The 15,559-nt window shown below is 37.0% G+C and overlaps 2 protein-coding genes across 3 annotated transcripts; both read left to right on the forward strand.

The window, feature by feature from the left end:
• Positions 1–1,274: 1,274 nt before the first annotated feature.
• LOC143877967 (protein FLUORESCENT IN BLUE LIGHT, chloroplastic-like) lies at positions 1,275–7,090 on the forward strand. Of its 2 annotated transcripts, XM_077380327.1 has the most exons (5): positions 1,275–1,419; positions 2,860–3,167; positions 4,820–4,973; positions 5,691–6,008; positions 6,735–7,090. In XM_077380327.1, exons 1-5 carry the CDS (start codon positions 1,311–1,313, stop codon positions 6,935–6,937), a joined length of 1,092 nt encoding a protein of 363 aa, XP_077236442.1. In that variant the 5' UTR covers positions 1,275–1,310; the 3' UTR covers positions 6,938–7,090. The 2 variants fall into 2 exon arrangements, with proteins under 2 accessions (XP_077236442.1, XP_077236443.1); XM_077380328.1 differs by lacking the exon at positions 1,275–1,419 and having other exon boundaries at positions 3,037–3,175.
• A 5,430-nt stretch (positions 7,091–12,520) lies between these two features.
• Positions 12,521–14,351, forward strand: LOC143877969 (FCS-Like Zinc finger 13-like). The gene is made up of 2 exons (XM_077380329.1): positions 12,521–13,290; positions 13,954–14,351. Exons 1-2 carry the CDS (start codon positions 12,719–12,721, stop codon positions 14,111–14,113), a joined length of 732 nt encoding a protein of 243 aa, XP_077236444.1. The 5' UTR covers positions 12,521–12,718; the 3' UTR covers positions 14,114–14,351.
• The last annotated feature ends 1,208 nt before the right edge of the window (positions 14,352–15,559 follow it).

Consider the following 15,559-nt stretch of genomic DNA (forward strand, 5'->3'; position numbering starts at 1 on the left):
TGAACCTATTCGAGTACACACAAAGACAAACATCAAAGGGGCCATAATTCTGCCCGCCCAAAAATATTTTAAAAACTCAGAACTTCATCTGAACAACATTAAACCAAATGATTATGGAAAGATAAAGACATTTGAGTTTTTGGATCTTTTTTTTTGGAATTCAAGTTGGGATTGAACTCGGGAGCTTGTGGAACATTTTATCTAAGAACAAAAGTCACATTGAAGAGACGGTTTATTTTATCCCTGGATAAACTTGCTACAGCTATTCAGGCCAATCTTTGATCATGGATAAAATATTAGCACAACAAAATTTTTGAACCAGGCACAAGTAGGGCATAATGAGTGTCTTTTAGGAAGCAAAGTAATAGTGACTTACCTTTTAGCATTTTACTGTGTGGCCCAAGGACGGAAAGGCAGGGTGAAAATATCACTTCCTTTGATTTTGTTTACTGATAAACAAATGTGACCAAAGTAGTATACTAACCGCTAAGCCGACCCTTGACACTAAGTAAAGTTATTTGGTTCATCTGGCGGTCTAATGTGACTGGAATTATAATGAAACTCCTCACATCCCTAAACACTCTTCTAATTGGCTGTTGATTTCTTTATGGATATAGTATCAAGTGGAATTATTGAACATTTCCCATCTTTAATTTTTCTAGATTATAAGAAATAAAAAATCTCTATTAGTAAGTTTGAATCAGCTTATTTCTTATTTTATGAATTTAATTGTAGCCGATAAAAAGCCATTAGAAATCCAATAAAGAAAGTTTTTTTTCGGGAGCTGATATTTCCGCCCCACTTTTAGACTAATCCACTCCAACTTGGAGCGGATTGGTCTAAAAGGGGAGCGGAAATATCAATTTCCTTTTTTTCCGGTAAAACCATTCATTTGTCTGTAGCATGAATCACACTCTTCATGTTATTGGAAAATGGTAAAGCAAATTAACTCAAAATTAGATTAGTTATAAGATATAACATAATATTTGCTACAAATTGAGAAGCCTAAATGATGGAGGCATGGCCAATCAAGGACCTACGATCATCCGATCAACATACATAGAATTAGTTTTTGTTTGATAGATAGCCCCACCAAATCAAGAGCCCAGATTACCATGCATATAAAGCATATGGACGGTGGAGATGAAGGGAAACTACGAGGCATAGCCGTTGGAAACAAAAGCGCGCCCATAGAAGAAAGTGGTGTTTCCGTAATTTTCTCTATATTCTAGGGCTTTTTATTTACTCAGCTTTGGCCTTTATACAGAGGACAGACTCCAACATTTATCCAAATCCAAATCCAAATCAATATGGCCGTCATCGTCGGCTGTTCCTGTCCGTCTTCTTCTAGGTCAAATGCTATCTACCGGCGATCTCCATCGTTCCCAGCCAAAATTTCTGAAAAAATTCACGTATTTGGTCAGTAATTTCGATTTATTTCCATTTTCCTCTTTTGATTTTTGGTTTCTGCAATTGTCTCTGTAAAAATAATGCTACTTTCTTGTCGAGTTCATAAAAAAAAAATAGGCACGTTGATGGATACATACACGAATCATGCTCATACCATACATATATAGCTTTATAACAATTAAAAATAGCACATGTTAAATGAAATGAAAAATTAAAATTAAAATAAATAAAAATAGTAAATTAGATGAGAAATGCATGCATATGATCTAGCATGCATAAAACAACCAAACAATACATTAGACATAAATCTATCAAACATAAAAATAGAAAATATAAAAGGAAGTAAAACAATAAACTATGCGTAGATAACACCCAAATCTTTTCAATTCTTGTTGCAAACATGCATATCAAATAAAATCATGCATGATTTTTAGTGTTACAACTAATCCACAAATAAAAAAAAGTAAATAGAGAATGTCGATTTTATTTCTATTAAAAAAATCCCAAAATTTGTGAATCCAACTTCAATTCATGGCTTGCATTTCAAATCTTGTTTCTCATGGTCAAATGTAGTAAATCTATGTTGATTTAGGCCATATAGCCTTTAATCAAATGTATCATTTGTATTGCCTGATACACCTGGTGTATTGGTCGTATCAGCTGATAAACTTGCAATCTTTTGTGACCAAATTATGTGTGGGGGGTCCATATCCTATTGGACCCCACCGATATGGATAATGGGTCCATATCCTATTTGACCCCACTGATATGGATTCTTTTTTTTTTTTGATAGGTAAGTTGGGGTTTGGCGGGAACCCCAACCGGTTTATTAGAAAGAGAAAGATATTACAATCAGCATGCAAAATACTAATCCTGTCACAAGAAAAGGGAATCAGACCAAAAGAACAAAGATGAGACCTATCCTTAGGAGCACTATCTAAGCAAAGTGGAAGCACAAAGTATCTAAAGAGTCATTAATAATCAAGAGCGTCTATCATCCTCTGACTCAACTTCCTAGCTCTCCTCAGATTCTGGTGGATACTTATCGGCAAATAGGGATATTTCTAGCCATGGCTATATTTACGTGGTCCAATAAATGTCAATATGGATTAACTAGTAACATATAATGTTAGATGAAGTTATAATCGTATTGAACCAGTATCAAATCCTATCTTTGCAGAATTGTGTTCTCAATTTATATAGCCAATGATACGTGTGAGATCTAAATTCCATGGACTAAGTCGATATATCTGCAACATAAAATAGTTCCCTTTATATGTTAATAGCCTGCCAAACAAAACCTCTAAGTTCACAATAACCGTTTTCTCCTAGATGGAAGTTCTGTTTTCAATAGGGCAAAAGGAAGATAAAGGGAAGCAAGCTAACCTCAAGTAATTATGTATCACAACATCTGAACTTTTCATTTTTCCTCTTATTGTTTGCTTGCAGCAAAATCAGAGCTGAAAAGATTTCCACATCTTAGTGTAATTTATTTTCTCAAGCATGTCTCTGGGCTCACAACATTGGTTAAAGCAGAGGAAATACCATTTCTCCCACATAAAGAAGAAAATGCTACAATCCCCTTCCCCAAGTTAACTCATGGTACATCTTTGATGGAACAAATATTGTCTAGCAACCATTCCATTTCCTCAGAGTCCGTTGATTGCCTGATGATTAAGTGGGGTGAAACTTGTGATACCAATCAAAATCTAACAGGTTATGATCATATCAGTTTGGCAAACCTGCCCGCACATCAGGTATGATGGTGAGTCTCCCCTAGTGCTGCTTCTGTTATTTTTGCATTATCAATATGACTGAAACATTTTCTGTTTGGTTATTCTGTGATTTTCAATTCTAAGAGGCTTCTAAGTATCCAACAGACTGTGTTCGAAGTTTAATTGCTCACTGTTCCAGACATAAAAATACACCAGGGCTGAGCCCTCTAGCTAACTGGTTAAGGCTTTGTTCTTTAACTATGAGGTCGGAGGTTCAATCCCAGCTTACCTACGCCCCCCCCCCCCCACCCCCCGGCAAACAACCCACAAAAAAAAAAAAAATCCAAATAGGGCATTGTTCCTTGCCAATGTGGTGATTGTGTATCCTAGAAGTTGGAACTGGGAAATTGATGCTGCCAAGATATGGAAGAAAATGCACACAACAGAAAATAAGTAGGAATAGAGAAAACTAAATTGGTAGAACAGTACCTGAAAAGGGACTGTTCATGATACAATGGCTGGTGATGCTAGAGTGACTATGCTGGAAGAACTATCATGGGGACTATAATATAAAATAGTATATGCTGAAGAAAAAGACCTATATTTCATTTAGTAATCATCCTAAAAGCCATCTCTATACTTCATGCATATAGAGGCAAATCAAGAATGACCTAGACTTTAACCTTAACCCGTTTCCAACTAAAACTTCACTTGTAGACACAAAAATCAGTTTTAGGAATCAAACTACAGCTAAACCCTCTTAAACTGGAATTGTACCTACTTAAATACAAAGTTAACTTATAATCCTAACCTTATTAACAATTTCCTAAAGAAAAAAGACTTCGGAAATTGAAAATAAAACTAAAACAATTTAACTCTAATTTTCCTTTTTCTGTTTCTCAACAAAATTTGATTAAAATATAATTTTCGTCACTAATCGGGTCACTAAACTCTAATCTACATTTTAAAGTTTAAAACGGAAATATCTTGCAAAACGTATAGAAATATATGTTATAAATCTTGAAAAGATCAGACAAGCAATAGATCACACAACACTGATATTATGGGGAAAACTTATGCCTTTCAGAAGTTTCTGCTTCAACTGAGTGACCCTTAATTTCTGACTGCATCATTCTCCCCTGACTGGAGAGAATTCTGTAAGTTATGGATAGATTGTAATAATGAGAGGGAGGTTAGAGTTGTAACATAGAGAGATATTTTGAATGGGGTATAATTCAGTTTCTTTCTTGACCATAAAATGACTCAAGATGACCAAAAGTACCTCTGAGCTTAAATGAGACCCTTTGTGAAGATGTTAGCAGCTTAATCATGACCTGAAACATAACTTGGATGAGCCTTACCATCCTCAGCTTGCCATGGATAAAGTGGTAGTCTATGTCAATGTTTTTTTTTTATGAGTAGTCTATGTCAATGTTCTTTGGTCCTATCATTCCTCATTATTTATTTGACTCACATTTTCGTGGCAGTCAAATGTGAGTCTAATTGATGGGAAGTTAACTGTGAAAAGCAGGGAAGTGTGACTTCTATTGTTAAAATCCATGAGTTTTTCTATGCTCCTTTCTTAGCCATCACTCTTTTGTTTTTTGTTTTAATTTAAACTTTGTTGAGTCTTCATAATTCCATATCAAGCTTAGCATAGCCCTTGCTTTTGATTGAAATCATGATCATTGCAGAGAATGGGATCGTTCAGTTTTCAAGCAGCATTTGTTTTGACAAATGCATTAATTCTCGGTCTACCTTTTGAGGCTTTGGCGGAAACATGTGAGGCTGATAATTTCAACATGCCTCTTCTGTTTGCAATAGCCTTAATAGGGGCTACCGTTGGAGGTAAGATGAGTTACACAGCACCATTTCCCTTATTCTATCCATGAATCCCCACTTTGTATGTTTTATGTCGGCCGAATTCGGCCCAGTAAATTGCTTATTACTTTGTACTTACTAAAAATTTTGCCATAGAACAATTGTAGTTTTCTTTATGCTAGATTGGTTAATTTTGCAGTTGATTATGTTCAAGTACACTGTTTTTAATTGAGTTTTATGGGGTAAACCTCACAGTGAGGCGTGCCTAAATGCCTTGAGGTGAAAATTTTAAGGCATTTATCTCATGGTCTGAGATGCAATGAAGCATTGGCCTTGGGTGCAGAGAATGCCTCAAAGATTGAGGTAAGCGGCACCTAATACTAAACAGACTTTTTTTCAAAAGATCTTAGGGGCTTGGACCTCACTCCTTAAGCCCTTGAGGCAAGTCTCTTCTAGAACATCTCAAATTGCCTAAGGTCAGCCAAAAAATTACCCTTGCCACCACGCTTATACAGCATGTGTTGTTGCAAAATAGTAGGTTTTTTTCTCAACTCAACTGCTATCTTAAATTGCCTTTAGCCAGCAGAAAAATGAGGTGTTTTAGTTTTTTCATGGTTTTGGAGTTACGTTTTGTTAAGGCCCTATCGAATAAAATCTAAAAATATCAGGGTTTGCATGTTGGTCTTCACTGCATAAGCCCTTGTGGCAAATCTGTTCTATAACATCTCAAATTACCCTTCATAGGATTTGTGGCACGGCAGAGGAAAGGAGAACTGGCGCGGCTAAATGATCAGTTGCGCCAGATAAATGCAGCATTAAGAAGACAGGCAAGGATAGAGTCGTATGCCCCCAAATTGAGCTATGCACCAGTTGGTAGAATTCCAGAGGCGCAAGTTATCGTCGATCCAAGGAAGCAACAATTGATCACAAATTTAAAGACTGGGAAGAATCTCTTAAGGAATCAAGAACCAGAGAAGGCATTTGCAGAGTTTAAAGCAGCTCTTGAGCTTGCTCAAAACCTAGGGGATCCTGTTGAGGAGAAGAAGGCTGCCCGAGGCTTAGGTTTGGTTTCTAACCACATTCCAATTAATTGAAGAATTGTTTTCTGTAATTAATATGGTTTTGACAAGCAACTAATAGGAGAACGGCCACCCGAGGTTTAGGTTTGGTTTCTAACCACATTCCAATTAATTGAAGAATTGTTTTCTGTAATTAATATGGTTTTGACAAATCTTAGCAACAAATAGGAGAACAAATATGATGATTTTCTGTATTTTCAGAAATAGCACAAGTATTCCAGTTCTTTAAAGTGATTAGTATATCTTCATTTTCTTGATCAACCAGATTATCCTTCATTCTTTTTAAAATTGTCCCACTTAATCTTCTGAGCCATTTAGCTAGTTTTAACCACCTTGGTTTCTTAAATAGCATCTAATTTATGCATTACTATAGGACTGCTACAGTATGCCCAAATTTTGAGAAAATATTTTCTTGATCTCCTTCAACTACCCTACTCTTCTCACATGTTCAAATATTTTGACGCACTCACTTAACACAGCAACAGTATACTATGGAGTGTATCGCACATTCAGAAATCATGGATGTCTGCAACTCTACATTTAGCGAAAAGGACTAAACTATCTTCTAATTTCAGGTTTCTTTTGGTAAATGCCTAAGAATTTTGATAACTAGACCAGGAGCATATTTTTTTCTTCATCTCTACATAAATGCGAGGATGTTGAAGTAATTCTTTTAGCAATCGTCTTTATTCTTTTTGGTTGCATTCAGGGGCATCTCTACATCGGCAGGGGAAGAACCGGGAAGCGATAAAATACTACTCTATGATTTTAGCAATATCTGAGCGACAAGGGGACGATTCTGGAAATACGGACGCTTATGGAGCAATAGCTGATTGTTATACTGAGCTCGGAGATCTTGAGAGAGCTGGAAAATTATACGATACTTACATTGCGAGGTTAGAAACAGATTGATTTTTGGTAATTGTTCCATACAAAATATGTCAGTAGAGTTTTTCTTGAACTTGTTTATCAGGATGATGTAGTCTTTCAAATCTCAACCAATCATAGGATTTTCAGTTCTGTAATTTAGAACCATCTCTCACTGAAGCAAATTTTGTTAAGGAATATTTGCAGATTCGGCCCAAAGTGGGTTTTTGTATGAGTGCATTAGCATTTGTTTTTGCAATTTCTGAAACAGCATCTAATAAATGGAGAAAGTAAAACTAGACTGCCTTTCTATTCCTATCTCATTCTTGTTTATGATTCATTGCTCATTTATCTCATTTTTACGTTGTTTGATTCACTGAAAATGAGCGCTACTGTCAGCATAGAAGGAAAGGTTTCACTCCCGTTGAGCAAGAAGAAATGCTCTAAGCTCAGCTTCCTAAACCATTCCAACTAACAGTCAGAATTTCTTCAACTAACAGTCAGAATTTCGTCATTTCACATATAATGACATTTTGGTATTTAACATGGGTATTTTGATGGGTTAAGACCTCTGAGCCCATTCATAGGGTGGGGCCCACCATTTTACACCTCATGTTCTGATGGAGTGGTGCTCACTTTTTAACCATCATGCACATAGCATGGACCAAGAATGCTAGTAGTTGGTGTGACTGTGACCTGCCCTATCAAAACATATCATTGAGCATCACGGATATGTCTTTCTACAAGGTAGTTTTAGTCATTTCACATATAATCACATTTTGGACTTTGTATTGTTTAAAACAAAAGGGCAGTGATATTTTCCCCCTCTGACTTACGGGACTTCACGGTCGGGCATCATATAATTTCTCCAATTTGTAAATTGTCTTTGCGAATAAAGCAAAGTGGAGAAGTTTTGCAAAAGTGCCCAAAAAATATTCCCAAAAGAAGAAGCAAGCTAAGCTCCCTGCCTCTTTTGGGATTAAAAAATCCAAATTTGACAGATCAACGGAAGCATGACCTTAAAGAAGCCCTGGAAACAAGATCACAATCCCTAATTCCAACAGGATTGTGGATGATCATTCCTTGTATTGTAGGCCCTCATCATGGAGGTGACTTGATCAGAAGATCACACTTATCAGATGACTCCAAATTCCCAATCAATGGCTTGTAAATGTACAGCTAAGAATAAACGAGCAGTAATTTACATTCAGGCCATCTTCGTTTTGGATTTTGATAATTGATTTTGAATCCAAAAAAAACGATTATTGGACTACATATATTGGAGTTTGAAAATCATTTCAAGACAAGGTCCACAGATTAAATATTAAACTAAAAAAAATCATATCTTAACGTCCTTTTCATTAAAGATCTCAAGGTATAATGTATCCCATTAAAGTAATTAATTATATTTACAACACCAAGGAAAACATCCCCTCGCCTAATATTATTTAATAATAAAGTTGCCTTATGTCGGCCATACAAGATAAAAACAGAGGAATGTTTCAGTTAGGCGAAAGCAACACATGGGCTTTAATATATGCCCGATTGGAAAAAAAGACTACGATTACGCCCATTAAATTAATCAACCGGTTGTTCTATACTTATTAGAGCAGGGAAAGAGTCTTTTCACCTAATTTTAAAATCAGCTAGAGTTTATGTGGCCCATCCAAATGGAGATAATGGGAGAAAATGATAAAAAAAGAAGAGAAAACCACTTAAGTCGATCAATCTACAACGATAGCTAGTATTACCCCACTAATGGGGCAATACCATGTTTTGATAGTGGGACGAACTGACCTTGCTTTATATTTTTAAGCCAGCTGTCTAAGGCGAGTTATTGGGTTTTAAACCCAGGACTTGCCGTGAGGTAATAGCTCTGATACCACGTGAAACAACCGATTACTCAAGAAGCCTAAGGTGTTAGACTTGTGTTATTTAATCATTTACACTCAGACAATATGTAACTTGTTTGTCTCAATGCCAGGAGGCTATTGACCCCATCAGCAAGTAATATTTTTGGCTGATGAAAACTTGAAAACTAGTTAAATCGGCACATGTATCGGTTTTATCAGTCCTATTTATTGCACTGACTGTTGACGGAGATATAACCAATGTATAAGCAGCCTAAACCCTTTCTCATTGGTGAATTCTATGAGTCAGCCAAAAAAATTCTAAATAAAAGAAATGGGTGCTAATATCAATTTCCATGCAATACAATGGAATTTCATTTTTACGAAGATTGTTTCATTGTGGAAAGACTTATGATATTTCTGTAGAGACCATCTTTAGGTAACACTGCTGTGACCAAAATCATTTATTGAGACCTGAATCAAACTAAAGAGGGTCTCGAAAAGAATTGAAGTTGGCGACAAAACATGAAAAAGCCAATCACTGAAAAATTCATTTTCCATGAAAAATATCTGGGTAAAGTGAAAAATTCATTTTCCATGGAAAAAATCCTGCTAAATTTTATCAGAAAAGTGGAAAAAGTGAGTTGTCCCATTATCAAAAGATGGTAGTGTATATATCAGACTCCCTTTAAAAAAAATGGTATTTAAAGTAAAGTTATTCAGACCTAGCTGTCACTTTCATGAGAAATGTTATGATAATAAAACACCTATTAAATAATAAAGCAATGATGATGTGATGTATTTATAAGTTCAGGGCTTAGTTCTTCTCTCCTAATATTTAAAAATCAGCTGCCCTTTATTAAAGAAAAAGAAAAAGAAAAAGAAAATAAAACTAAAATATCAGGTAGACGAATGCGACACGTCAATTAATAAAAAAGAGATCCATTAAAATAATGTTTTATTAAAATGGTTCTTCCCTTGTAGGGAATGATACGATGAGACCTCTTTCTCTAAGATGCTCATGAGATGTTTTTTAATCCTTTTCGATGTAAAATGGGCATAAAACAAAAGTTTACAAATTAACAAATTTAGCGCCCATTTGCAATCTCCATTTATCCAACGGTTGGGATCATCCATCAAGTATCATTTCCCTTGATGGATTCATGTCATGTCGGGGGAGGACAAATTAAAGCGTCTCATGCACATCTCATATTAAGACTTCTCATAGTTTCATTCCCGTTCTTTACATAACAGACGAAATAGAAGAAATAGTCCGCTTCAATGTGGGGCCAGCAAAGACTTAGCAAGAGCACACGTGAACGGTGTAGATGTGTTCTCATTTAATGAGATTTGGATTTTAGCTGATTAAAATAAGTAAAATTGTGGGGTGGTGGGACCCATATATTAAACTGCTTTAAATTATATTTACAGGTACGTTCCAAGGGGGATTCCTTTTTCCGGCAAGAAAAGGAAATTTGAAAGCGAGACGCGTCAATATCTTGACACCCTAATGACGTGTTTGGGTAGCCTAATGGAACTGTTCAAGTCACGTGGCTCGAGAGATTTTTACCCAGTAGAAGTTAGACACGTATATGTGTCCACGTGATTTATGTATGTAGCTGGGGTCGGACTCAAGGAATTAAAGTGCCCCTTCTAAGGAGGTCAAATCATAGAGACCAGAAGGTCAATTTTTATGACTAAAATACCCCTCAACAGATGGAATTCAAAGCGAACGCCGACTAGCAAATAATTTTATGTAATTTTTTCACCTTCCACACGTGGAATGTGGATATTCACTTCTATCCTTTCTTTCATGCATTTTTGGGATTTAAGGATCTCAAAAAGGCTTTCTGAAATAAAAAACTGAAACAAACATGGCCTAAAAGAAGCAGGGCATTAAAGGTTTAGCCCCTACCTCAATTTTAAAGGCTTTGTTCTTCAACCTAGAGGTAAGACGTAACATAGATTGATACAAACATATTTAGTACACCCATCTAATTGGGATTTGCTAGGCACCATTGCAGAATGCATTTCCAAGAGCATCTGTTGCATGAGAGAGCAGCCACCTCAGATGAATAAAATGAATAAGACAAAATCTTAGAGTATGTGGCTGCTCTCTCATGCAACAGACGCTCCGCGAAATGCCTTCCGCGATGGTCCCTAGCAAATCCCCATCTAATTATCTAATGCTTGTCGACACAATGGGTATTTTTGTACCTTTCCATATCTAATGTTAATTTCTCCAAATTCCTTCTTATGGTAGTAACCTCATTTAGGCAGGAGAAAAGTACGGAATGTGGGCTTATGTTTGAAGTAATTACGATTGCGGGCACCTTTGAAACAAGAACAAAAAACGGGCTAATCTTCTAAATCGGGTTGGAAAAAGACCCTGATACTCTTCTGACATCGACAGAAACGTCATTTGACTTCCTTTTTCATTATTGCCTATTACATTGGCGTGTTTCACGAGGCTTCTTTTGGTTAGTTTGAATGCGTATTTGAACCGAAAGAACCTTGGGTTTGTTTCTATCTTAGCCGTCGGAAATAACTAGAGACGGATGGATGCTTTACACATGTTGAAAAACTTTTTGGAACGCTTACGTCTCTTTTGGCTGAGAAAGCCGCCGGATTCAGGAGTACGCTGCCGAAATATTAAGAGGTACGCCGACGGAAATAGGGCGTACGTTGGCAGAAATAGTGGGTACGCCGGCGGAAATAAAGGGGTACGCCTGCAGAAAGCGTAAATAATAGGGTAAGCCGGCATAAATAATGAAGGCCAAAAGATGAGAGAAAAGATTTTAAGCCAAAAGAGAAGTAGGGTGTACGCCGGCGGAAATAAAGGGGTACGACGGCGGAAAGTGTAAATAATGGGGTAAGCCGGCGTAAATAATGAGGATCAAAAGAGAAGAGAAAATATTCTAAGCCAAAAGAGAAATTGGGTGTACGTCGGCGGAAAGCGTAAATAATGGGATAAACCGGCGTAAATAATAAGGACCAAAAGAGAAGGGAAAATATTCTAAGCCAAAAGAGAAATAAGGTGTACGCCGGCGGAAAGCGTAATTAATGGGGTAAGCCGACGTAAATAATGAGGACCAAAAGAGAAGGGAAAAGATTCTAAGTTAAAAGATAAATAGGGTGTACGCCGGCATTAAAAAATGGGGTAAGCCGGCGCAAATAATGATGACCAAAAGAGAAGAGAAAAGATTCTAAGCCAAAAGAGATTTATTCAATAACGTTACCGTTCTAAGCCAAAAGAGAAGTGAGAAAAGATGACGCTGCTCACTAAAGTTTTCAATAACGTTAGTGTTCCAAAAAGTTTAAGTTTTTTAAGACGTTTCAAGCATCCATCCGTCTCTAGTTATTTCCGACGGCCAAGAGAGAAACGAACCCAAGGTTCTTTCGGTTCAAATACCCATTCAAACGAACCAAGAGAATTCTCGTGAAGCGTGCCAATTTAATAAGCAGTAATGAAAAAGGAAGACTCTGTCAATGTCAGAAGGGTATCAGGGTCTTTTGACCACCCGATTTTGAAGATCAGCCCGTGTTTTGTTCTTGTTTTAAAAGGTACCCATAATCCGTAAGCTCCGCAAACAGCAGCCCACATTCCGTACTTTTATCTATATTGATATTGACTTGAACACTGAAACTGAGAAATTACCCCGGTAATGGACTCCAATCATTGGAGATGGACGTGAGAATCTAATTGGCCCCTCCTACCTGACGTTTTATAAACTCATCTTGGGATCCGTTTTTAAATTCATTATTTTTTAATCACTAGTTTTGTTTTATTCAATTCCTCAATCTATTTATGTACCCCTTCAGTTTTTACTTTCTCTTGGACATCAATCATCACCCAATAATTCAATTGATTTGGGAGATGAGAATTCCCTTATAAATCTTGTTTTTGAGGCAATTTGAGAAAAGTCCATATCTTCATCTCTGAACATTTCCTCTCTTTAAGATTGAATTACCAACTATGTTGGGCAAACAATCTCGCCCTTTTCTCCGGCGGCCGGATCCGATAATTCCCGGAGATCGAACCGGGTTTTCGGATTTCATTACGAGCCCTAGAAGCCCTCTTGAATTCAAGATCCGATCACCCGATGGATGGAAGAATCGCGAATCCCAAGGGATCGGATTGGGGATAGTCGCCGCTCTGGAGAAATCTGAGGAAATTCAGGCAAAACTCGTATTGGGTAGTCCGAAATTGAGTCGATCGGATCCGATTCCGATTAATTTAGTGAGAACATCTGCTAAATTTAGAGGGGGTTTTGAGGGGACTGAAATTGGGTATTCTGAGAGCTATACTTGTGTGATTTCTCATGGTCCCAATAAGTCCACTTCTACTAGAGTTTATTGTGACGGAGGTGAAAGTGGTGGAGAATTTCATAGAAATGTGCTTGATAGGAGATGGAGGAATGGGGGACTTTTTTGTGACTCGCCGCCGAGATATACAGAAGAAATTGCGGCATTCCCGATGGCAGATTTTCTCAGTTCATGTTACCTGTGTAGGAAAAAGCTTCATGGGAAAGATATATACATGTACAGGTATAATTCTTGCTCTATCTTTTAGACATGAACATATTTTCATTTGGGTGCAGATTTTTGTTACCAAATTTGACGTTCTATTAATAAGACTCTGGTCGTCTATACTTGGATTGGATATGTTGTATTTTTCTTTTTCAGAAGTTTGGGCAGATTTAGCAGAATTTGCTTTCCTTTGTTCTTTATATCACTTGTGTTCTGATATACATTCAATATACACCTACATGGATTGGAAAAGAAGGGTTTATATAATTTTAAATCTGGGAGGAGATATTTTTCAGACCTGTGCAGTTGATTTCAACTTGTTTGGATTAAACTAGGCAAATGATCTATTCGCCCCCTCCTTTTCTTCATTGGGCCACCCTCTTGTAGTGTAAAAGGGTAGTCATAAATACACTAGAGGAGGCTGGCCAGGGAAGTAGTCATCAAATAATGTGAAATGACTAATTTTCTCCTTCTGAAGGGAATTGATGAACATGTTTGAGAAGAAATTGCCCAAAAAAATCATTCTTATATTGATTTAGAAGCCAATTAGAATATTAATGTAAAAAGTTTTACTTTCAGCTGTAAGTTAAATGTATCGTATTTAGCTGATAACCAATGATTATTTTCTTGGGGTTTATGCCTTTTGGGTTAACAACATTATTCTTATATTGCAACCTGCAGAGGAGAGAAGGCATTTTGTAGCACAGAGTGCCGGTATAGACAGATAGTAAGCGATGAGCGTAAGGAGAAATGCGGATATGAAGCTTCAAAATCATCTGAAATATCGGTTTCGCCCTATTCCGATAATCGATTTTTCTCTCCGGGAGTTGTCGCCGCTTAGTTCCACAAGGAGGAGGAGGAGATGATGATTTGATTATATATATGGTGACACTGGTATAATATATGAGAGCAAGGAGGAATTTAGGGAAATTTTGAATGTAATTTTGAACTTGAAGCTCAGTATAAGTTACAAATGTAATCAAGTGACATAAGGATGGGAGTTGCAAGTTGCAACCCTTTTCTTATTGATGTGTAAACAGTCAAATCTGAAGTGGAAATAGGAAGTGTTGGTTCGGAGAGATTTAACCAATCAATCACTTTTATGAGTAAATTCTTGGATACTTAGGCCATGACAGTTTTTTCCATGTAAAATTGGTTTATCAAGTGTTCAGAGAGGGACTAGGAGCGTGGGAGAATAAGAGAATTGAGAGAGCAGGAGTGAGGAGAGGGTGACTAGTGGCTGAAAAATAGGGAAATGATAACTCTATTCAACAGAGTTTTATTTTTAATGGTTGTGAAACATGGCCTTACGGCATGTTTGGCAGCCATGAAAAGAAATTCATGGAATATTTGTTTGAGAGAAAGGCAGAATGGTGGGAGAGAAATAGAGATTTGAGTTGGTTGGGGAACTGGGAAAACAAAGTTCCTATTCGATAAATGGGAAACAGGAAAAACAAAATTCCTATTTAAAACAGAAAATGTTTTTCTCCCTTTACCAACCCCACCACAAGCTCTCCTCACTCATAGCCCCCTCAAATCCCACTCTCACCAGCCCTATCTACCCTTCTCTCACCTTCGGTAAACAAATAATTGATGATTTTTTTTCATGGTTGCCGAAAATGCCCTTAGATTGAAGCCTCTCTTCGGCAGCTCACTCTGTGATGGCTTTCACCCTTTCCACATGTTGTCTTTTTTTTGTGACTCGAACACGGGACGGGGTGGATGCTCTGATATCAATGTTAGGTACCTTACCAATATGCTAAATGCTCCAAAGCTGATGGGATGAGTTAGGCAAGGCCCTTTAAACCTGTACCATACCAGGTTGGGTTGCACCCAGTTCCTTCCCCACCTAGGACCACCGTAAAACACAATTTCTGTAACAAAACTCTTCATTGGTTTAAGAAAGGCTACGAAGACACTATTTATTGGATGGACAATTGCATTCGATTGTGAGTGCAACTTGTGTGCAGGGATGACATTAAGGCAAGTTTGGAAGACATTAGTTCTATATATAATTTATAAAACAATAGCAATCATTATTAATATATAATCATACATAACTTCAAAATCATGTGCAAATAAGATATGGAAAAAAATTTGAGACCATAAGTGTGGACTATGAGAAGCACCCACCGGAGCAAAACTTTATGCAACTTGGTGACCGAAAAAGGCTGGTTAAGATCAAAATAAGGGATGTTTTTGGTAATTCAGCGGGCAGGTTCGCATTGATCCCAATTCATTTTTTAGCCATAGGTAATCCCACCCCGACCCAAATTGCAGTGTTCTA

This window comes from Tasmannia lanceolata, unplaced genomic scaffold (genome assembly GCF_043159265.1).
Source record: "Tasmannia lanceolata isolate RefF3 unplaced genomic scaffold, GAP_Taslan_0.1 ptg000005l, whole genome shotgun sequence".
In the NCBI taxonomy this organism is placed as follows: Eukaryota; Viridiplantae; Streptophyta; class Magnoliopsida; order Canellales; family Winteraceae; genus Tasmannia; species Tasmannia lanceolata.